At 42.9% G+C, this 24,555-nt stretch overlaps 1 protein-coding gene across 1 annotated transcript in view; it reads left to right on the top strand.

Annotated features, from left to right (window-relative positions):
- The window catches only part of furina (furin (paired basic amino acid cleaving enzyme) a), a 119,415-nt gene that overhangs the window by 75,096 nt on the left and 19,764 nt on the right, over positions 1–24,555 (top strand). The window contains exons 3-10 of the mRNA XM_068015604.1: positions 11,610–11,705; positions 13,460–13,588; positions 14,342–14,418; positions 15,863–15,951; positions 18,187–18,359; positions 18,606–18,818; positions 21,380–21,480; positions 22,362–22,465. Of these exons, the coding sequence (XP_067871705.1) occupies positions 11,610–11,705; positions 13,460–13,588; positions 14,342–14,418; positions 15,863–15,951; positions 18,187–18,359; positions 18,606–18,818; positions 21,380–21,480; positions 22,362–22,465 (982 nt within the window). The remainder of the gene's footprint in view (positions 1–11,609; positions 11,706–13,459; positions 13,589–14,341; positions 14,419–15,862; positions 15,952–18,186; positions 18,360–18,605; positions 18,819–21,379; positions 21,481–22,361; positions 22,466–24,555) is intronic.

Genomic DNA, 24,555 nt, shown 5'->3' with positions numbered 1-24,555 from the left:
TTCTGCTTGGAGTGATGCAGCTTCTTTCGTTTGAGTGTAACCTTGCTGCACACCAGGGAGTGGTCAGTGTCACAGTTCGCACTGTGGACGCTGCGTGTGATTTGAACGCTGTTTAAAGAGGCTCGCCTTGTGTCGATGAGGTCCAGCTGGTGCCAACGAAGTGATCTTGGGTGCCTCCATGAAACCTGGTGACAGGGTTTAGTATGAAAGAACGAGTTGGTGATGCAGAGGTTGTGAAATGCACACAACTTCAGCAGTCTCTGTCCATTCTCATTCATCCTTCCAATGCCATAGCGCCCAAGACAGGAGGGCCATATATACAGTTTTAAACAGCTATTTTGTTAAAGTATGGGTGAAATTGTGCAATCCATCTCCAAAGGAGACTCTGGGTTTATTTTGACCAAAAGTTCAAAGCAACTGCTAAATGGGTGCTGTGCTAACAAGATACACCGGTTTGAAAGTCTGGATTTAGCATACAACATTGGTCCTAATTGCTTATTATCATAATTTGAACTTGCTTGGAGGTGTTAAACCAGACACCTGCAGATTTGGCACTCAAGTGAAGCAGTATATATTGAATCCTTGCAAACACTTTCACTGAAGATGTGGAGTACACGGCAAGATACAGGATGCCTCAGGGACAGGGGGAGAGGATGTGACGCTGGCAGTCCTGCTGGAGGAGGCCTAGAGGAGAAGGGATGTCCTGTATCTGCCTATGGAAAGGATACCAACTTTCCCTCCTGTGCCCCTCTCCTGCAGTAGTTGGTGCTGCTCTGCCTGGCCTTCTCCTACTCCTCGTCCAGACCAAGGAGTCTCCAAGCCAGATGCCCATGACCAGGCCCTCCTTTTCTCCTGGAATAGCATAACATTTACTCTTTAGGTGACATTCTTGGGGAATTTCCAGAATAGATGTTGCTAGATTGCCGATGTCTTGACAAAGTGTCCCAGAAAATCTCCCAATGTGTTTCAGAGCTCCTGTTCACGGCTCCAGCAGCAAGTGAACATGAAAGGTTGAGTATCCTTTTAAGTAGTGCTTGGAATCCATCAATGCCTTGTTTACTCCCAAACAGCTGGTCAGTGTTGAGAGAGGGCATTAGGACAGTGCTGGCTACCAAAATGCTGTATAGCCTCCTCAATGAGCAGTTGCAGGCATTTTAAGTTGTAATAACCCCCTTAATCAACTTCTGGGCTTCTTAGTGCAAGCTTCATTCCTTTACCAAAATAGCAGCTCATGCTAAAAGCTGGCTAAACCAGTGCTTCAGCTAAAGACTCTAAAGACTGAGGATCTTTAGCACCTGAACGCACTGCCAAAAATCGCTCCCTCTGTCTCTTGTGAAGCAAACACCACAGCAATGATCAGCAGGATTGTGGACACTTTGTGTTTTCTTTCCATTCCTGGACGCTAATCTGAAGCTGTCAGTCGTGCCCTAACCCTTTTTGTTCTTTGAGAGTTAACCTGTCGATCTGTATTATGGCAAAAATGCAATGTAAGAATCTGTTTGGTTTCTTGTTATTAAAAGCAAGTTTGCATTCCAGCTCAATTGGGAAGGACATGCGAAGGAGACTTTCCTATCTTCGATGCAAATGTTTTTATTTTGACTGCAGAGTGCAGAATACACTTTGCAAAGAGATTGCTTGCAATTCTCTCAAAACGATCGGTCCCTTGTTATCTCTTCATGCTGATAAAGGACTCACTTGTAGACTTAACCACCACTGATGCTCCATTTGCAATAGCAATTAAAGCCAAAATAAAGAGTGATTTGTCTGTTTCTCCCTGCTAACACTTGAATTAAAGAAAACCTATAATGGGTTTACCAAGGTTGGAGACAAGTTGGTGGAGATAAAAGGAAAGGAACAAATTTGGAAATAAAAACAGGGCATATGCTGTCTCAGTACCCAGCAGAGAGGACATTTCAGGTTGGACTCTTAACAAATTACATGGGATCCCAGATTTAATAGAAGGGCCCGAAAAGTTGGAGCTTGCAACAAGATGGTTAAGGTAAACTAAATCACTGGGCTGAGGACAGGGGGGAATCTCAGCTCTGTCTTTCAAAAGCTTTCCATTTTCAAATAAAGAAAAATTGAAAATTGGTATAATAAAAGGATGTTGACCAGAAGTGATTTTTAATGCTGCGGTTTTCTGAAATTTGTGCAAGATTTTGTAACTTGTCCTTGTGTGCCAGGTGCCCTATTTGTGCAGCATTTCTCCATTCTGAAATACCAGAGTATTGCTATTTTCTAACTATCATCTTGAAAGCTTATTGCAGATGAAATCTGGGCCTTGGAGAGAATGGGATCCATGCTAGTGCTTCCAATATCTCCTTTTTCCTTAAGTAAGCAATAGCTCTCACCTCACCCACCATGGTTGACAGAGCCCTTGACCCTGTCCATTCCATTTCACACACTTCTCTCACTCGTTACCCTCCATCCCGGAGCCGTAATAGGGTTCCCCTTGTCCTCACCTTCCACCCCACCAGTCTCCTTATTCAACAAATAATCCTCTGCCATTTCCACCACCACCAGCTGGATGCCACCACCAAACATATCTTCACATCCCTTCCTCTTTAGCATTCCGAAGGGTCTGTTCCCTCCACGACACCTTGGTCCACTCCTCAATCACCCCAAACGTGCTCTCCCTTTCTTATGGCACCTTTCTATGCAAGCGCAGGAAATGAAACACTTGCCCTTTTATTTCCTACCCCCACCATCCAAGCCTCCCAACACTCCTTCCAATTGTAATTTTTTCAATTTAGTATCCAGACTGTGGTCCTGATAATGCAGAGAATGCACACAGTGATCGCCTACATCATCAGTGCGTCCGAACATTTGCCAGCTTGCCAGTATGGGTGTGTGCAGTGATGTCGCCACTTGATGTCAGATGTAATGACATTCCAGTGTTGCCTCACCCCTCGATGGCCATGATCGCCCCCAACAGTGCCCTGCACCCTCCCGCGATCGCCGCCTCAATCCTTCCATACAGTTTCCCGTTCACTCCTACGATTGCTGCTTCCCTTCGCCACTCCCTCTTGCGCCTGACTGCTCACTGGTCCATCCCGCCACACTCAACTGCCTGCCACTCACTTCCCACCATGCTGCTCTTCCCCCACCCCACTGCTGCTTCTCCAGGCGGGGAGGGTGAGCAGACAGGCGTGGTAGAGTGGCGGGATGGAGTGGCGAGCAGTCGGGAGTGCTAGGATGAAGCAGCGAGAAGGCTATCGTGGGAGTGAGCGTGAAACTGTGGCAATTGAGGGATGAGGGGGTTTGGGTTTAATTAGTTATTACTGCCAGATGCCTGAGACGTCGCAGACAATGATATTTCAGTGGATGAGGCTGCATTTGAGTATGTGCCAGTACTGCACCACCTAGTGGTTGCGTTGTCAGCAAACGCAGCCTTTAGTATATTGTATTCACTGCACATGATGTGGTCATTTCTACAATGGGAGACCAAACGCAGACTGGGTGACCATTTTTTGGAACACCTCTATTCAGTCCACAAGCGTGACCCTGAGCTTCCAGTTGTCTGTCATTTTAATTCTCCACCTTGCTCCCACTCTGATCTTTCTCTTGGCCTGCTGTAGTGATCTGATGAAGCTCAATGTGAGCTTGAGGTAAAGCACCTCACCTTTTGACAGGGCACTTTACTGTCTTCTGGACTCAACATTTAATTCAACAATTTTAGATCATAACCTCTGCCCTCATTTTGTTTTGTTTCATTGCTGCCTTTTCTTTGCTTTAGGACGGCTGCTACTCAGGATCCTGCCATTCACACCTTTAGATATATCTTTTGTTTCTTTACTTGTCCCATTACCACTCCCTTTGGCCTTGCACCATTAAACTTTTTATCGTTTAATTTCTCTTGCCCTCCACCCTATCACAGACCTTCCTTTTTGTTCTTCTTCCCACCCTCCCCACTTTCACTTGCTCAAAACCTATTATATTTCTAACATTTCCCAATTCTGAAGAAGATCATTGACCTGAAATGTTAGCTCTGTTTCTCTCTCCACAGATGCTGCTTGACCTGAGTATTTCCAGCACTTCCTGTTTTTATTTCCGATTTCCAGCAACTGCAGTATTTTGCTCTGGTATTGGGAGGGTTGGGGATGGAGAGGGGCCAGGAAGGAAAGAGCCCCAATGCACAAGGCTGATTGGAAAATGAGAAGTATACTATAGAAGGGTCAGCAATAGCAAGGCAGGGTTCGGCCCAGCTAACTACCTGACTCATAATGCAGTTTGTTCTTGCTAAGGTCTGACAGGTACATGATGAGCTAAAGGCTGCCTGCTGTGGTGTAAACATTTTGGATTACAATGAAATGCAAAATGGGTGGATGATGCCATTTCTTTAGCACAAGCGGAATGAACTTCAGAGTTTAATTCACACTTCCTCTCCCCTTTCCCTCCCCCATCCCCAGGCAGCTGTTACACAGGACATGATCAAATGCTGAGAGATCTGAGTTGATGGATGACAAATCATCCCACTGCTTTCCAATTCTGGGGACAGATGTTGGAATTTTGAATTTCACTGCAGCTTAAAATAGATTTTACTGTGCATGATCATTAAAGCATTGAAATTGATTCACTAGGGCTGTAAACTCATTTCTATCTATTATGGGAATGAGCTTAGTTGTGCAGGAACCATGGGATCATGCTATGGTGCTTTAAATGAGATGACAGTGAAAAAAAAATAATGCCATGATATTTGACTTTTATTAATAGCTGGATCATTCCACTCGAGTGCTCCTATCTTACCCAGCCACTTGCTATCTGCTGTATTCCAGCCAATATCTTCAAATATGTTTTCTTCATTCCTTCTGCTTTTGTTGAACTGCATAAGTATTTATGAAGTTGTAATTGTGAGCTGAAATTCTTAAACAACTAAGAGAACTTTGAAGAATTTCCATAAACAGTTAGACTTAGTTTGAGGGATTCCACCTCCAGTCCGAACCCAGATGCAAGCATGTGTTTTCTCTTTTATAAAAAAAAAAATGGGATTGTGTCCATATGTGAAACGAGCCTGATCATGCACAACCTTTAACTGTGACAGCCAAAAACTGTACTTTGGCACTCTGCTTTTCATTCCTCAACATTGCTAGGACTTCCATCAAGCACAGGTGTTTATCCATCTCAAAATAGAACGCTCGTCCCACCTCCTCATCCTCACTCCCAAGATAGGTCGTACTGACAGCTGGCATTAGGCAGCTTTTATGTTTGAGTTTGGTGAGACTTGTGTTTGAGAAGTCTGGCAGCAATAGCACATTGCATGCAATGTGAAAAAACCTTGGGAGTTGCAAGGTAGGGTGGAGGCGAGTGAGTCATCTGACTTGAGATGGGATTGATGATGAGTAATGCAGTTTGAGTTACAAGCTCTTTATGGCATGTCATCTCCGTGATGCTACATGTGACTGGCTGCTTTGAATAAAACTGATATTTCTACTTGTGGAATAAAGGGACAGATGAAAAACGTATTAATTTAGTTTTATGCAATACAGATAAAATTATTTCTATCGTACATTGCTCATAAGCTTAAATACTAACTTTTCTGGTAAGAAATATGAGGGAGTAGTAAATCAATTAATGCTAAAATTTGAATGGAGTGTCTTGTGCTGAATTGCTGGGAAATAATGCAAAAGATGAGTGAAGGAAAAAAGCAATAGGAATAGAACTCTTTAGTGCCAAATTTCTTCTTCCCCTGCGCCCCCCCCCCACCCCTCCCGATATTTACATAAGAAATAGGAGCAGGAGTAGGCCATTCGGCCCCTCAAGCCTGCCCTGCCATTCAATGAGATCATGGCTGATCTGCCTCAGAACTCAACTCCTCTTTCGTGCCAGCTTCTCATAGCCCTCAACTTCCCGATATTTCAAAAATCTATCTACCTCCTCTTTAAATATGTTCAGTGATCTAGCCTCTGCAACTCCCTGGGGTGTAGAGAATTCCAGACATTCACTACCCTCTGTGGGAAGAAATTCATCACGTCTCAGTTTTAAATGAGCGTCCCCTTATTCTGTAACTATGTCCCCTAATTCGAGATTCCCCCACTAGTGGCAATATCTTTTCAATATCTACCCTGTCAAGCCCCCTCAGAATCTTGTACGTTTCAATAAGATCACCCCTGATTCTTCTAAACTCTAATGAATAACGGCCTAACCTGTTTAGCATTCTTGATGAGTTAAACCCTTCATCCCAGGAATCAGCCTCGTGAATCTCTTTTGAGGGCGGCACAGTGGCGCAGTGGTTAGCACTGCAGCCTCACAGCTCCAGGGACCCGGGTTCGATTCCGGGTACTGCCTGTGTGGAGTTTGCAAGTTCTCCCTGTGTCTGCGTGGGTTTTCTCCGGGTGCTCCGGTTTCCTCCCACAAGCCAAAAGACTTGCAGGTTGATGGGTAAATTGGCCATTATAAATTGTCACTAGTATAGGTAGGTGGTAAGGAAATATAGGGACAGGTGGGGATGTTTGGTAGGAATAGGGGATTAGTGTAGGATTAGTATAAATGGGTGGTTGATGTTCGGCACAGACTCGGTGGGCCGAATGGCCTGTTTCAGTGCTGTATCTCTAATCTAAACTGCCTCCAATGCCAGTATATTCTTCCTTGAATATGGGGACCAAAACTGTACTCTAGGTGCGGCCTCACCAACACCCTGTACAGTTGTAACAAGACTTCTCTATTTTTAAACTCCAACCCCCTAGCAATGAAGGCCAAAATTCTATTTGCATTCTTAATTACTTGCCGAACCTGCATGCTAACTTTTTGTGTTTCATACACAAGAACACCCAGATTCCTCTGTGCTGCACCTTTTTTGGATTTTCTCTCCATTTAAATAATCTGCCTTTTGATTCTTCCTACCAAAGTGCATGACTTCACACTTTCCGACAAACTCTATCTTCCAAGTTTTTGCCCACTCACTCAACCTATCTATATCCGCTTGCAGATTCTTTGTCCTCATCACAACATGCCCTCCTACCTATTTTTATATCATCAGCAAATTTGGATATATTACACTCTGCCTCCTCCTCCAAGTCATTAATATAGATAGTAAATAATTGAGGCCCTGGGACTGATCCTTGTGGCACTCCACTAGTTACATCTTTCCAACCTGAAAAAGACCCATTAATCCTGACTCTCTGTCTTCTGTGTGTTAACCAATCCTCAATCCATTTTTTTATTTGTCTAATTCTTAAACTGTTTTTTGATCAGGTGGAGAGTTGTGATTTTTGTGTCTTTGTTCAGCCAACTTAGAATATAAGGGTGGCTCCTGTGAATTCATAAGTTTTTTTTCTCAAGAATGCCTTCTCGGGCAAGCAGTGATGTACTTGGCTGGGTACGAAAGTGTTCACTGACAATACTTACTAACCTTGTGGTCTGGGCTTCTTGGGTTGGCCTCCAAGCAAATTTAACTGGAACTATTCACAGATGCAGTTGTACCCTCTTCTGTAGCATGTCATCAGAATGATGTGATTGGAAGGGTGGCTGCTGTGATTTAACCTGATCTTCCTACCTGTCAAATATTGGGAAATAACGAGATGGAAAACCTAATGATTTAGTTTTCATGTGACACAGATAAAATGACTACACGTTTTCCACTGTATATTGCTGATCAACTTAAATACTGGTTTTTCTGATGAGAACAGGCAATCGCTCTAACATAGTGACTTTGTCATATTTATTCCTTTGGTGAGAATGTCGAAGCATGTAGGCAGCCAATCTTCTGCTAGTGCTGTGTGGTTTGCTAGTGCTGTTGAGGGTGTTTTAAACTAATTTGGCAGGGGGATGGGATACAGAGTGGAGGTAGAGTAGGGGGTGATGCACAGACAAATATAGAAGAGAAACTGAGTCAGTCTGGAAGGCAAAGCAAATATAGACCTGTTAAGACCAGTGAAAAATGCAAGACTGGATTGCATCTATTTTAATGCAAGGAGTCTTACTAGTAAGGCAGATGAATTGAGGGCATTGATTAGCACATGGGAATATGATATTGCTATCACAGACATGGTTGAGGGAGGGGCAGGGCTGGCAGCTCAATATTCCAGGGTGTAGAATCTTCAGGCGTGACAGGGGAGTGGGTGAAAGAGGAGGTGGCATTGCACTGTTGATCAAGGAGTCAATTCCTGCAGTAAGGAGGGATGATATCGTAGAAGGTTCCTCAAATGAGGCCATATGGGTAGAACTTAAAAACAAAAAGGGGGCTATCACTTAGCTGGGAGTGTACTACAGGCCTCCGAACAGTCAGGAAGAGGTCGAGGAGCAGATATGTAGGCAAATCTCAGAGGTGTAAAAATAATAGGGGATTTCAACTTCCCCAATATCAACTGGGATAGTCTTAGTGTAAAAGGCTTAAAGGGGGCAGAATTCTCAAAATGCATACAGGAGAGCTTTTTGAGCCAGTACGTAGAAAGTCCTACAAGAGAAGGGGCAGTACTGGACCTAATCCTAGGGAAAGAAGCCGGACAAGTGGTAGAAGTGTCAGTGGGGGAGCATTTTGGGGATAGTGACCTCTGTAAGATTTAAGGTAGTTATGGAAAAGGACAAAGATGAATTGGAAATAAAAGTACTGAATTGAGGGAAGGCAGATTTCAATATCATAAAACAGGATCTGGCCAAAGTGGACTGGGAGCAGCTACTTGTAGGAAAGTGGGAGTCATTCAAAGATGAAACAGTGAAGGGTCAGAGCCAACATGTAACCGTTAAGATGAAGGGTAAAACCAACAAGTCCAGGGAACCCTGGAGGTCAAGGGATATAGAGGATTGGATAAGGAAAAAAAAAAGGAGGCTTATGGCAGATTCAGAGCACTGAAAACAGCAGAGGCACAAGAGGAGTATAGAAAGTGTCGGGGGGTTGCTTTAAAAAGTAATTAGGAAAGCGAAGAGGGAACATGAATAAACACTGGAGGGCGAGATAAAAGAAAATCCTACGGCGTTTTATAAGTATATTAAGGGTAAGAGGATAACCAGGGAAAGAGTAGGGCCTATTAGGGACCAAAGTGGCAATCTGTGTGTGGAGCCAGAGGAAATTACTTTTCATCTGAGTTCACTATGGAGAAGGACAATGTAGGTGTAGAGATCAGGGAGGGAGATTGTGATATACTTGAACAAATTAGCATTGAAAGGGAGGAAGTATTAGCTGTTTTTGTTTATTTGTTTAGAGATACAGCACTGAAACAGGCCCTTTGGCCCACCGAGTCTGTGCCGACCAACAACCACCCATCTATACTAATCCTACATTAATCCCATATTCCCTACCACATCCCCACCATTCTCCTACCACCTACCTACACTAGGTGCAATTTTGATGGCCAATTTACCTATCAACCTGCAAGTCTTGGCTGTGGGAGGAAACCGGAGCACCTGGCGGGAACCCACGCAGGCACAGGGAGAACTTGCAAACTCCGCACAGGCAGTACCCAGAACTGAACCCGGGTCGCTGGAGCTGTGAGGCTGCGGTGCTAACCACTGCGCCACTGTGCCACTTAAAGGTGGATAAATCTCCAGGTCCAAATGAGATGTATCCCAGGCTGTTATGTGAGGCAAGGGAGGGGATAGCAGGGGCTCTGACACAAATTTTCAAATCCTCTCTGGCCACAGGAGAAGTACCAGAGGATTGAAGGACAGTGAATGTGGTACCATTATTCAAGAAGGGTAGTAGGGATAAACCAGGTAAGTACAGGCCGGTGAGTGTAACATCAGTGGTTGGGAAACTATTGGAAAAAATTCTGAGGGACAGGATTAATCTCCACTTGGAGAGGCAGTGATGGTCAGCATGGCTTTGTCAGGGGGAGATCGTGTCTGTCTAACTTGATTGAATTTTTCTAGGTGGTGACTAGATGTGTAGATGAGGGTAAAGCAGTTGATGTAGTCTACATGGATTTCGGTAAGGGTTTTGATAAGGTCCGGCATGGGAGATTGGTTAAGAAGGTAAGAGCCCATGGGGTCCAGGGCAATTTGGCAAAGTGGATCCAAAATTGGCTTAGTGGCGGGAGGCAGGGGGTGATGGTCGAGGGTTGTTTTTGCGAGTGGTAGCCGGTGACCAGTGGTATACCACAGGGCTCGGTGCTGGAACCCCTGCTGTTTGTAGTGTACATTAATGATTTAGACGTGAATATAAAAGATATGATCAGTATGTTCGTAGATGACACGAAAATTGGTGGTGTCGTAAATAGTGAGGAGGAAAGCCTTGGATTACAGGACGATATAGATGGGCTGGTAAGATGGGCAGAGCAGTGTCAAATGGAATTTAATCCTGAGAAATGTGAGGTGATGCATTTTGGGAGGACTAACAAGGCAATGGAATATACAGTGGATAGTAGGACCCTATGAAGTACAGAGGGTCAGAGGGACCTTGGTGTACTTGTCCATAGATCACTGAAGGCAGCAGCACAGGTAGATAAGGTGGTTAGGAAGGCATATGGGATACTTACCTTTATTAGCGGAGGCATAGAATATAAGAGCAGGGAGGTTATGATGGCGCTGTATAAAACCCTAGTTAGGCCACAGCTGGAGTACTGTGTACAGTTCTGGTCACCACACTATAGGAAGGATGTGATTGCACTGGTGAGGGTGCAGAGGAGATTCACCAGGATGTTGCCTGAGCTGGAGCATTTCAGCTATGAAAAGAGACTGAAAAGGCTAGGGTTGTTTCCTTAGAGCAGAGAAGGCTGAGGGGGGACATGATTGAGGTATACAGAATTATGAGGGGCATTGATAGGTTAGATAGGAAGAAACATTTTCCCTTAGCGAAGGGGTCAATAACCAGGAGGCATAGATTTAAGGTAAGGGGCAGGAGGTTTGGAGGGAATTTGAGGAAAAATATTTTCACCCAGAGAGTGAATTTGGAACACACTGCCTGAAGAGGTGGTAGAGGCAGGAACCCTCACAACATTTAAGAAGTATTTAGATGAGTGCTTGAAACACCATCGCATACAAGGTTACGGGCCAATGCTGGAAAATGGGATTAGAATAGTTAGGTGCTTGGTGGCTGGCACGGACACGATGGGCCAAAGGGCCTGTTTCTGTGCTGTGTAACTCTGACTATGACCAACAGTGAAAATCTGAATAGAAACCAAACAGAGCAGTTTCTTCCATTCCTCAGCTTCACAGTTCATTGCATTATTAAATTAATGCAGAGTGAGGAGTGATCGCAGGTAGTAATGTTAGGAAGTTTCAGGATACCAATCATTTGAGACTCTTTTTTTGTGGTTTGATATTGTCTAAAACCCTCAATCATGGCCTGGGTGGACAGCGTGCCTAACTGGTGGCTGCCTTTCTGAGGTCTGGTAGTTAAGGCTAAACTGACTTGGGCTGAAATTGTGTCTCGAGTGAAAAATGAGTGTCAGCCCCTTAATATTTGTAGTGATCTGGAAAGGAGATGTGAAATGCTGCTTTTCCATTGGCCCAACAAATCTTGAATCATTTTTATAAAAAAAAATACATTGTTTTTAAATTTGTCAGACATGGTTGGAGTGCTTTAAACAGAATGTAAAATCTGTCACTATTTCCTTCCTCTTGAATTTGTATACTAGTTGGTTTCATTAATTTGTTTAAACAGAATTGGTTATATCTTTATAGATGCATAGTTTATTTGATTTCCTCCTAAGATGCAATTTTATTTTTGGAAATAGGTCAAATGGCTGGAACAACAAGTAATTAAGAAAAGGACGAAGCGGGATATATACATAGAACCAAATGACCCCAAATTTCCGGTGCAGTGGTATCTGGTAAGTAATTTCTGCTGCACCAGTGCATTGGAATGGAAAGGTGCAGATTCTTCCCTGTGATTCCCCACATTCAGAGATCCTTTGCACACACTGGTGTAGGCTGCCCATATCTGAAACTGCAGGAGGAAGTAAGGAAATCAGACTGTTTTTTAAAAAAAAAAACAAAAGAGCACTGACAACTTTGAAACCGTTAGAAGGGAAGGACAGCAAATGAGTGAGAGAGCTTTTTTTAAAAAATCTTCATTGCATTTAAGCGAAGTGAATTTTGGTACGTAAATTGAATCCAAGCCCCAACCCATCACATGTAACACTGCAGCTTTCTTCGAAGATTTTGTGGACTTGTGTTTATTGGGAAGAGTATCCTTTTTACTACTAAACATCTTGGTAACTAACCTTAAAATTATAACTAGGCTGTTCAGGGGTGGTGTCAGAACTGTTTCACACAAAGGGGAGTGGAAATTTGAACCCGTGTCCCCAGGGCGTTAGCCTGGGCCTCTGGATTACTAGTCCAGTGACATTACCATGATGCCACCATCTTCTCACCCATCTGTTGAGGCATGTGGTGTCATCACTCAAATTTTAAAACTTGAGATTGATCATTTTCTTTAGGCGAGGGTGTTGAGAGTTTTAGAACCAAGGCATGCAGATGGTGCTCAGACGCAGATCAGCCATGATCTAATTGAATGCAGCACAGGCTGAATGCCCTACTCTTGCTTCTGTGTTCCTATAACTGGAACACTTCAGCCACGCAGCATTCGTAGCGATGTGTTTTGCATTGCATTTTTGTCCTGGATTCATGAATCTCGTGAGCTTTGAAGTCCTGAGAAACAGCTATCAGCAACTGAAAGTAATTTTTAATTGCCTGTATAAGTTAGTTTTCCCCCCCCCCCCCCCACCCCCAGGTCCCACCTTTCCCATATTAACGTGTATGGTACGAAGAATTCAGCAAAACTTGAACTTGTAAATAGTTTTCCAGTTCAGACAGACCCAGCAGGAGTGCATTTGGTAAGGTCTGGTGTGATTTTAAGCACGTGTGGGTCTGTTTTATACATAGTGTGCCCGATTGACTATATGGTACGTCTTGGTGTCTCTGAGCATTTTCAGACATGCCCTATACAGGCATCCTGGGGTGCCAAATGTCTGTCTGTTTTTTCCCTTGATTTACTTCAACCAAATAGTGTTTTTTATGAGGTTTTAAAATTTGTTTTGAAAGAAACACACAGAATCTGTTCTTTGTTTGGCCATTAACTTCATTGAAATACACTACCTGCATGAGGTGGACTAGGTAATGACAGAAGTGACATTTTCAAGTCATTTCACCTGTCATGTGCCTAGGATGGTATCGGTCAGTTTTATGCATTGTCAGTAATAAATTCGCTGATCCACTAAGTAAATATTGTGCATTAATTAAATTGCAGGTTTGCACCTATTCAGTGTGATCAGATATTAATCTGCTGTGTTGTACTACTTAGTGTGGCTAATAAAGCAGCACACTGTGCTAAAGTGCTTACATTCCAGATAAATCATTAGCTACTTGTGTTTATATAGCACCTTTCATGTAAGAAAATGTCCTAAAGAACTTTCCAAAGGAATCTGAGGACTCGCAGCAAGAAGTGGGAGCAAAGTTAGGGGAGGTGGCAAGGCGAAGGCAAAAGGGATGTATTAATTTCATATTGTCAACTCAAAGCAGGGATTCATCTTCATATTTACTAAAGCAGGGAAGCTCACTGTTGGTGTGTTTTTCTATTTTCTAGCGTAACACAAATAGTCATGACCTGAATGTACAAGATGCCTGGAAGCAGGGTTACACCGGGAAGGGTGTTGTAGTCTCTATTCTGGATGATGGAATTGAGAAGAGTCACCCAGACCTGTCAGCTAATTATGTAAGTAAATCTATTTATCATCTTTGGCTGATATCAGGGACCCAAACTAACAATATCGAACCTATTCTTGAGAAAGGAATGCTAATTAGCAAGGCTCCTGGTTTTCAGGGGAAAAAAATGGTGGGAAAAGTATCATAGAATCTCGTAAGAAAAGCTGCGTTTAACTTTGCAAACCCAGTGAATAATTCTTCAATGGGTAGCCCTACCCACTTCCCACCAAAAAAAATATAAGTTCAAAGCTTGCATGGGATCGTTGGCTCTCCAGAAATTCTGACCTCAGGATCCTCTTGACATTTAATGGACCTGCTCCAGAGCATATCACATCATTCAAGTCCAAGCAGCTGAACAGGTTGGGGAAGATCCCATCTGCTCAGTCTACATGGAGTCAAATGTTTCACTTGTAAAGTTGATGTCCAATTTCATGTTGAAACAAAAATAGTTAAACATTGAATAAAAATCCTTTCCCTAGCCTTGATTTTCCTCTCCCCTTAAACATGAAAAGCTCCAATGATGTATTCTTAACTTCCAGACCTGGGCAAGAGAGTGTAGAGGAAAGATGAGTTTAAATACCAGTGTCTGACATTTGTCTGCTTGAACACCTTTCAGTTCTGTTGATATCACTCCATATTCAGTAATTTTGACAGTGTGCTAGCAGGAGTCAACCAAGATTCCATCTTTCGTTCTTGCTGGAGGCTACTGTTTGGTAGTACACAGGGAAGAGGGAACTAAAGCAGTGTTTTCTTCCTGTTCCAGGATCCAGGTGCCAGTTATGATGTGAACAATAATGACCCAGATCCTCAGCCTCGGTACACACAGCTGAATGATAACCGGTAGGTCGCTGCAGTGAAGGATCTGCTGCAGGATGAACTGAGGGGTTTTTACTTCAGCTGCTGGCTGCATCTCAGTATACCAATCGTTTCCAAGCGTTTCCCTGTGGGGATGCCAGTGTCCGTTGATGCGCCCCTGTCCCAATTTCCAAACGATACTAGCTACCCACAGGATAGCGGTGCTATTATTATTTTAGGAAGGACGTGAAGGTATTTTAGAGGGTGCAGGAAAGGTAAGGAAAAAGCAAAGAGAGCAACATTTATCAGTTGGGAGGGTCTCTGCTTGAGGACCAATCTCCTGCCGCTTAGCACAATATAAGCAGCATGAGGAAAGGCGGACAGTTCAGTGTTGAAAATAAACTGACTTCTGAAAAGAAAGCTACTGAAATTTGTCTTGTTTTTGTCTTAATTGGTACTTGTCCCGAAGGACTTTACGATTGGGCAACAATGAATTAATGTTGTCACTGGAATTTTAGTAAACCTCATTTTCTCTCTGAATGAAAAGCACCAAACAGCACAATTATAGATTCTGCCCTTTGGGTTTAGTCTGGAAAAAGCATTTTGGTAATACTGCAATTAAGTACCAGGGATTGATTGAGGACATTGGAGAGAGTACAGAAAAGATTCACGAGAATGGTTCCAGGGATGAGGAATTTCAGTTATGAAGATAAATTGGAGAAGTTGGGACTGTTTTCCTTGGAGAAGAGAAGGCTGAGAGGTGATTTGATAGAGATATTCAAAATCATGAGGGGTCTGGATTGTGTAGAGAGAGAGAAACTGTTCCCAGTCGTAAAAGGATCGAGAACGAGAGGGCACAGATTTAAAGTATTTGGTAAGAGAAGCAAAAGTGACATGAGGAAAAACATTTTCACGCAGCAAGTGGTTAAGGTCTGGAATGCACTGCTTGAGAACGTGGTGGAGGCAGGTTCAATGGAAGCATTCAAAAGGGAATTAGATAGTTATATGAAAAGGAAGAATGTGCAGGGTTACAGGGAGAAGGCAGGCGAATGGAACTGAGGGAGTTGCTCTTTCAGAGAGCTGGTGCAGACATGATGGGCTGAATGGCCTTCTGCGCTGAACAATTCTGTGATTGCAAGTTTGTCATTGGTGGTTGAAGGCTCGGCGATGTGTACAAACTTCTTGTTGCAACAACCTAGGTAACAGAGGGATTTATTTCAGGTGGGGGCAAGTCTGATAAATTATTCTGACCTTCCCAGCACATCTGCGTAACGAGATTTCGTTGACATTGATTATTCCAAAGGAATCCGTGAGTTGGATTCATATTTTAACCAATGGCCCCTATGTGAGCGCAGTTTACGGAGATGGGAATGAAATGCATTGGAGGAGGTGGGGGTGTGAAAATGTAATTATAAAAAATTGTTTTCTTGTACAACAGTTTAAACAATGAAGAATTTGTAGTGATCTCATGTTTGCTATTTCTTCACAGACATGGAACACGGTGTGCTGGTGAGGTGGCAGCTGCTGCCAACAATGGGATTTGTGGTGTGGGGGTGGCGTATAATGCCAGAATTGGAGGTATGTATCAACTGTGTTTCTTTCCTCCACCAATAATTGCCTGCACTCCCAAGCTACTGAATATGCTTATTCTCGCTGTGATATGATTCTATTAATGATGAGAGTCCATTTGGGCCTATATTAACAAATGTGAGCAGACTATTTGGGGCATCGTTACTAGATCTGATCCCATTCATGACCCACTGATCAGAAGCAAGAACCCTGAGTGATTTTTTTTTTTTAATTTGCCCACCAGACACACACTAGTCTAAAGCCAGTGAGGTCAATTGTAATGACTAAATCCTGGTTGAGATCTGCTGACTCAGCACTGGAGACTGAACCAGGGAATTTCTTTGCTGTATCATGGGAAGTGCATTCACCTGCTTAAGCCCATGGGAGTTATAGGTTTGTCCTGTCAGATGCCTTTTAGTGTTTGTTGAGGTAATCACTTAGGCTGTGTTTTAAGAGGTGCACTGGGTAAGTCAGTGTTAGAGTGTTAGTGTAATTATTCCCCCCCCCCCCCCATTCCTATGTGACATGCCATTCCTTAAGTTCAGTGTGAATTTTTATTTATGTGCTGCCTTGCTTTCTGTTTCTCTCAAAGGATTTGTGAATGCCATCTTGAAAAACCTATAGTGAAGAATATCATCTTCCAGGACATGCATGTTTACCCCAGGGCAATAAATTTCTCACCTGAGCAATGTTGAGTGGGAGACATTAAGCCAAAGGAATGACATGAGAGAGTCCTGTGTGGGCAGTCTTTGCTGCCCAGCTACTCGGGGATATTGATGGCCTGGAGCAGGATTGAGTGCTCACCATCTTGACTACACCAAGGTCAAGTGGATAGAAAGGGGAATAAACAAGTGGTGGGGGGGTGGGGTGGGGGAACCTGCTCAAAATATCCCTGTAAAAATGGTAGACGTTATTAACTCTTCATGGCAGTTTCATGTAGGCTGCTGTACAAAGCTGAAGTTATTGTCCTCCCACAGCAGCATGTTGCTATGAATTATCTACTAGTAGGCAGCAAGGTTGTCTTTCAGTTGTGGAAAACTTGTCTAATGAGGATAGAAAGCCTTTATATTAGCTGATGCCAATGGTAATTGTAGCGCATTTGTGAGTCATCAGAGGAATAAAATGTTCTGCTCTATTTTCCTGCCGTGATTTTGTTTTGTATTATCCAACGGTAATTAGTTTAATAGAAAACACCATAATGCATGTTGGAATTTTTTTTAAGGCTAAGTATCTACTTCCAGTTTGTTTTCCCTCCCTTCCCCTCCTCTCCTTGCTGGAGTCAGTACCTTGGGCACCAGTCTGCCTCTGGAATGTTGCCCAAAAGGTTGCTGTTTAGGTATGAGCCTTGTCAGTGAGTGTCAATGTGCCACTTAAACCATGAAGGGTAATACAGTTGAATCCAATCTTTGCACGGCACTTCCTATAGGAAAGTGGATATCATCCAGGAGCAAAAACTATCAATTTTTAAAAAAATTATTCTTTCTTTCTTTCCCTCCTCTCCTCCCACCCACCCCCCATTGACGATATTAGTGGTCGAATGCTTAATGTATTTGTTGTACATTCTTTTGTCCACTGTTTTAATTTAGACGCTAACCAATGCTCCCTGTAATTTGTTTTGAGCCTGCGGGTGATTTCTTTTAACTGTGCCATCCCTTTGAATTTTTTGTGTAGCTATGCACGCATGGTAATTTAAATGGGCCAACATGCCTGCGGCCTGCACTAGGATGTTCAGGTTGCTGTGCAGTCGTGCAGCTTTGAGGGAATGTTGATGTTAACCAGTTTATTAAGAATTAATTCCTCTACTAACCTTGTGGACAAAGGAATGTGGTAAACGACCAGGTTTGAAATCTCAGGCCTTCAAAGGTTTTTTTTTTAAAAAGCTGTTTAAATTTAACTGGATGCTTAAAGTGTTTCCCTCGCCACCACTACTGTATTTTTACAATTGATCATATCAGTAAACGTTCCTCACATTTTGCAGAGTGTGCTGGCAGACTCTTCGACTGTGGAGGCTACATCCCCAGCCTTGTCATGCAAAATTTTTACATGTGTTTCCAGCAAGATGCCAGGACAGAAGAGCAGAAATTCTAGTTTCTCTATCCCCTCTCTTATATGTGTTCTGTTCTGTACTGCTCCTGCCCCTCTGGTAGTTTGTCAGCCATGTTTTGAATCTGGGCTGCCTTGTGGCTCATTCCCAAACTGGGCAGTCCCGCCATTTTAACTTGTATATTTTCTTGGATTCTGAAGGCGTGCGGATGCTAGATGGACAGGTGACTGATGCTGTGGAAGCTCAATCCCTCAGTATGTACCCTCAGCATATTGACATCTACAGTGCCAGCTGGGGTCCAGAAGATGATGGAAAGACAGTGGATGGGCCTGCTAAACTAGCACAGGCAGCATTTTTGAAAGGCATTTCTCAGGTAACGTAACTATTATTTGTTCATGTTGTGCACAATATGTTATTTATAGTGGAATATGCATTTCTGCATAAACTAGTTTGGCCAAATGACCTGTTTCTATGTCGTAAATTCTAGGCAGGGGGTTGGCTAAAATGCATTTCTGATAAAGGTGCAGAGAAACAATGTCTCACAAAATTATACAATTACATTTTGTTTAACATTTCACAAGATGTATGGTGTTTACTTGTTTTTGTGAAATATTTACAGGGACGTGGTCATCTAGGCTCAATATTTGTGTGGGCTTCTGGAAATGGTGGCCGGGAGCATGACAGCTGTAACTGTGATGGATACACAAACAGTATCTACACCCTTTCAATCAGCAGCACGACACAGAATGGGAATGTGCCGTGGTACAGCGAGGCATGCTCCTCAACACTTGCTACTACGTACAGCAGTGGAGGTCAATTTGAAAAACAGATTGTAAGTAGCTGTTGCTGTGTTCAAATCTTATTGTTGGCTAAAGTTCTAAACTTTATTTGTATACTTGTTTCAGTTATTGACGCAATGATGTAAGAATAATTTATGTCCATTTTCAAAATGTTGCCTTAAAAATTTCTTTCTTTAATTGGGTAAATCCCTAATAACAGTGTTGCCTGAAATATTCTTCACATGCAGGTTTTACATAACATTATGAAAGTGACTATTAAGCTGATTCAGTCACAACATTTAAGAGGTTACTTCCCTCTTAAAAATATTAAAGGGCATGCAGTAAGATCAGGAAAATGAGATTAAAATGCACAGCTGAATGAAGCACACTTAACCCTAATAGAATTTAAGCACCGAAAAGAAACTGTCGTTTTATGAAATATACAACGGTGCATCCTAAGGTAGGATAATCATTGCTAAGTTAGCTTAGCTCACTCAGGGTTAGGAAAGAGAAGCAAATTCAAATAAGGTTGCAGTTACATTGGACTGGCAGTAATGGACAAGGTCAGGTAGAATAATATTGTGGGAAAGGATCATTTGGGCTTTGCAACCTACCCATTCAAACCTGAAGGGGTTGTCTTGTGAGGAAAGGTTGAGCAAGTTGGCCCTATACTGATTGTTTACATAAGATTCTGAGGGGACTTGACAGGGTAGATGCTGAGAGGATGTTTCCCCTTGTGGTTGAGTCTAGAACTAGAGGGCACAGTTTCAGAATAAGGGCTCGCCCATTTAAGATGGAGATGAGGAATTTCTTTTCTGAGCATTGTTAATCTTTGGAATTCTCTATCCTAGAGAGTAGTGGAGTGTGGATCATTAAATATATTCAAGGCTGAGCTAAATCTTTTTTTTTTTATCTACAAGGAAGTCCAGGGTTATTGGGGCAGGCAGGAAAGTGGAGTTAAGGCCACAATCAGATCAACCATAATCTTATTGAATGGCAGAGCAGCCTCGAAGGGCCGAATGGCCTACTCCTATTTCTTATGTTCTCCCCATTAGTCTTAACATTCTGTGAGTAATAGCTATATCCTCTTTTCTAACAGTCAAATAGATATAGTTTTTTTTTAACCCTGCCCTGGCTCTCTACCACTACCCTTGCTGGTAATCTGTTCCACAATTCTATCACTATCTCTTTTGTTTAAAAAAGGGCCTAAATATTCTATTTTATTTTGACATGCTTAACTTCCTTGACTTTTCACTGCCATACTAATCAATACTGAAAGTATGAAGAATTTTTTTGTTTTTCTTGAAAATATGGTGTTTTCAAATTTCCAGTGACCCAATGCCCAGTGTATAAAGGTTCCTTCCAATGTAATAACGATGCTCTCATGAACTCGGTCAGTTCAGTTCAGATCTTATTCAATGTCCAGTGAAATGGGCAGCAGTTAAGGTGCTACAGTTGATTTTCAGGTTTCTTAGGGAGGGTAAAAATTGGCCAGGATTCCCACTCTGGATTGCTATCTGGTGATTCATGCTGATGTCCGGTGAAGACTGGATCAAGTTTGGTTGCAATACATATCAAATAGCCTGTTGAAACTCAATTTTGCGCTGATTTTTATAAAATAGCCTCATTGGGCAGGTACCAGAGGATGGCTACTGCCTATGATTCCTTGCCCAACTAGAATCTCTGTCTTCTAGTGAGGGAGGAAATCATAAGCACTACTTTTAAATCTTTCACACCCAACAAAGCCAGTTTCTTCAAAATGAGACAAAATCCATTAAAAGCTGTGGTGGCTATGGAATGAGAAAACTTTGATCTCTTTCCACTCCATCCTGTGTAAGCCTCTCATATGTTGCTAGTTAATACCAGCTGGTGTGTAACAAGCCTTGGTACAAACTGCCTTTATGTTTCGAGTCAACTTAAATGTTGGTGGAGGGAAGACACTGTATAAGTATGTGGGGATGGTGGCATAGTGGTAATGTCACTGCTAGTAATCCAGAGGCCTAGACTAATGCCCTGGTAACAGTGGTTCAAATCCCATGATGGCAGCTGGTGGAATTTAAATTCAATTAATAAATTCAATTAATAAAAATCTGGAATTGAAAGCTAGTCTCAGTAATGGTGCCATTAAACTTTGATCGGTTATTGTAAAAACCTATCTGGTCCCTGTCTTTTAGGGAAGGAAATCTGCTGTCCTTACCTGGTCTGGCCTGTATGTGACTCCAGGCCCACAGCAATGTGATTGACTCTTACCTGCCCTCCGAAATGGCCTAGCAAGCAACTCAGTTGTCAAGGGCAATTAGAAATAAGCAAAAAAAGGCTGGCCTTGCCAGAAACACCCACGTCTCATGAAAGAATAAAAATGATTAATACTATATCGTGCATTTTTGTGATCAGAACACAAAACTCCGAGACTGAAGTAGAAGACTATTTAATGTTTCAGATTGCAACCCTTCAACTGATCTTTTGCTGACAGACCTGTTGTGCATTTCCAGCATTTTCTGTGTCTTTTCCCATGCTCCCAGGACTTGGTGCCAGATTCTAGCTCCTCTTTGTGATGTTTGCATGTTTGGTGGTTCAGTTACCTCATAACAGCTGTTCCTTTATTTCTCTCTAGGTTACCACTGATCTCAGGCAGAAATGTACAGAGTCGCATACTGGAACTTCTGCCTCTGCTCCTCTCGCTGCCGGAATCATTGCCCTTGCACTGGAGGCAAAGTATGTATCACACTGCAACCTCTCGCACAGCTGTTGGCATAACGTTTTTGTGGCATGATGCTACTTAAAGTTTTAATAAATATGGTATTTAAGTTGTAGCTATTTTCTATCAAAACTGAATCAGTTGTGGCTTAATTGTCAAAGTATGAGCTGTAGTAGTAAGACTTTTTTCTTGCCCCACCCCTGTCCCTGTTCCTCAATTTTCTCCCCTTCTTTCTGAGAGGTTCTTGGATATTGCTGGGACGTAGTTATTTGGGTATCATTCAGTTTGTCGTTCTTCACATAAGACTAGACAGAGTGTTGGCAGGTTCTGGGATCAAGAAAATATCAGTTGAGGCCAATTCTGTCTCTATCTGACATGCACCTTTTAGCAGACGTCACTGGGTACCCATCAGGAATCCAAACCGTAGCTTTTATTTTCCCTCACCCCTCTTTAGAGTTTTCCCCCCTCTATCTAAAGCTCGCAAGAATCAGGCCAATGGTAGCAACCCAGTTAATTTCATGATTACCTTGTCTGCTCCCTTAATAAACTTAAGATTAAATCTGATATATTTGATCTAAATTGCTCAGTGCATTTGGCTACTGAGCTATAGAGAGAACGTCAGAGTTTAAATTTCTGCAGATGTTATTTTCGTACAAGATTAGTTGGGATTGTTGAGGATGAGCAGAATTGCAGTGTAACTTGAAGGTCTATACTGCTGGACCCAATTAAATAAAAACTAATCTGCATTGGTTTTGCCGTCCTTTGCAATTAAAAACAGTTTTTAATCTGAGACAGAAGCATGGTAAACTAACATTCCCTGTTGTAAACTGCATGCCAAATAACTAGTGATGCTGAAAATCTAATTTTGTTCGTTCATTTTTTTTCCTTCCTTCTCTAGTAAAAATCTGACCTGGCGAGACATGCAGCACCTTGTGGTACGAACATCCAAACCTTCCCATCTTTCCACTAACGACTGGATTACAAATGGTGTTGGTCGCAAAGGTAACAGAAGCTGTCTGATTTGTCTGCTTATTTCTCATGGTGAGACTCATTGATTTGATTAGAGATACAGCACTGAAACAGGCCCTTCGGCCCACCGAGTCTGTGCCGAACATCAACCACCCATTTATACTAATCCTACACTAATCCCATATTTCCCTACCACCTAGTGACAATTTATAATGGCCAATTTACCTATCAACCTGCAAGTCTTTTGGCTTGTGGGAGGAAACCGGAGCACCCGGAGGAAACCCACGCAGACACAGGGAGAACTTGCAAACTCCACACAGGCAGTACCCGGAATCGAACCCGGGTCCCTGGAGCTGTGAGGCTGCGGTGCTAACCACTGCGCCTCACTTCATCTGGAAATAAAAGAAAAATGAGGGGCAAAAAAAATGCCATTCAACTCAGTGAAGCTGATCCTTGTAGTCCCCTAACTTTCCTATCACCGCAACCACTGCAACTTATACAATTATACTTATTTCTGCCTCTATTATTCAGTCTGGCAGGTTATTCCATGTAGTTGACAATGAGTAAAGAAGTTCTTCCTGATGCCTGTTTGAAAGTTACAAATAGCCCCATACTCTACAATGGGGGAGCCCAGCACATCAGTGCAAAAGACAAGGCCGAAGCATTTGCATCCATCTTCAGCCGGAAGTGTCAAGTGGATGATCCATCTCGGCCTCCTGCTGAAGTCCCAAGCATCACAGATGCCAGTCTTCAGCAAATTCGATTCACTCCACGTGATATCAAGAAATGGTTGAAGGCACTGGATGCTGCAAAGGCCAAGGGCCCTGACAACATCCCAGCTGTAACATTAAAGACCTGTGCTGCAGAACTTGGCCCCTAGCCAAGCTGTTCGAGTATCGCTACAACACTGTCACCTACCCGACAATGTGGAAAATTGCCCAGGTATATCTTGTACACAAAAAGCAGGACAAATCCAACCCAGCCAATTACTGCCCATCAGTCTACTGTCGATCATCAGCAAAGTGATGGAAGGTGTCGTCGACAGTGCTATCAAGTGGCACTTGTTTAGCAGTAACCTGCTCACTGATGCTCAGTTTGGGTACCGCCAGGGCCACTCAGCTCCTGACCTCATTACAGCCTTGATCCAAACATGGGAAAAAACGTTGAACTCCAGGGGTGAGGTGAGAGTGATTGCCCTTGACATCAAGGCATCATTTGACCGAGTGTGGTGTCAAGGAGCCCTAGCAAAACTGGAGTCAATGAGAATTGGGGGAAACTCTCCACTGATTAAAGCCATACCTAACACAAAGGAAGATGGTTGTGGTTGTTGGAGGTCAGTCATCACAGACTCAGGACATCACTGCAGGAGTTCCTCAGGGTAGTGTTCTAGGCCCAACCATCTTCAGCTGCTTCATCAATGACCTTTGTCATAAGGTCACAGGTGGGCATGTTCACTGTGCAATGTTCAGCACCATTCGCGACTCCTCAGATACTGAGGCAGTCCGTGTCCATATGCAGCAAGACCTGGACAATATTCAGATTTGGGCTGATAAGTGGCAAGTAACATTCGCGCCACACAAGTGCCAGGCAATGACCATCTCCAACACGAGAGAATACAACCATCTCCACTTGATATTCAATGGCATTATCATCGCTGAATCCCCCACTATCAACATCTTGGAGGCTACCATTGATCAGAAACTGATCTGGACTAGCCATATAAATACTGTGGCTACAAAAGCAGGTCAGAGGCTGCTGTTATGACCAGGTGAGAAAGGGGTCTAGGAGTTCCCTTTCTGCCTTGTCTGGTTTAACCGTAACAGGGTTTAATTTTTAAAAACACCATGTTTTTAGCCTCCCCTCAGTGCATCCTTGTTCATTGCTTTCCAATTGTAAGGCAAAGAAATCAGACAGGTTTTCTTAGATTTAAACAAGAAAGGTGGAAGTGTATTAATCTTAAACTCTAATTCGGTTAATGACTACAAATATGTGACGTGACCACGCTAGCATGCGTACGCAATAAACACACGCAGATAACAACAGAAGTAGAAAGTATAAAGGGGAAAAGTTTGAGGCAATATCTGGGTCTTATCTACAGTCCTTTGAATTCGATGTGGAGTCTT

This window comes from Heterodontus francisci, chromosome 35, assembly GCF_036365525.1.
Source record: "Heterodontus francisci isolate sHetFra1 chromosome 35, sHetFra1.hap1, whole genome shotgun sequence".
Classification (NCBI taxonomy): Eukaryota; Metazoa; Chordata; class Chondrichthyes; order Heterodontiformes; family Heterodontidae; genus Heterodontus; species Heterodontus francisci.
This window is presented reverse-complemented; position numbering and strand designations above follow the sequence as displayed.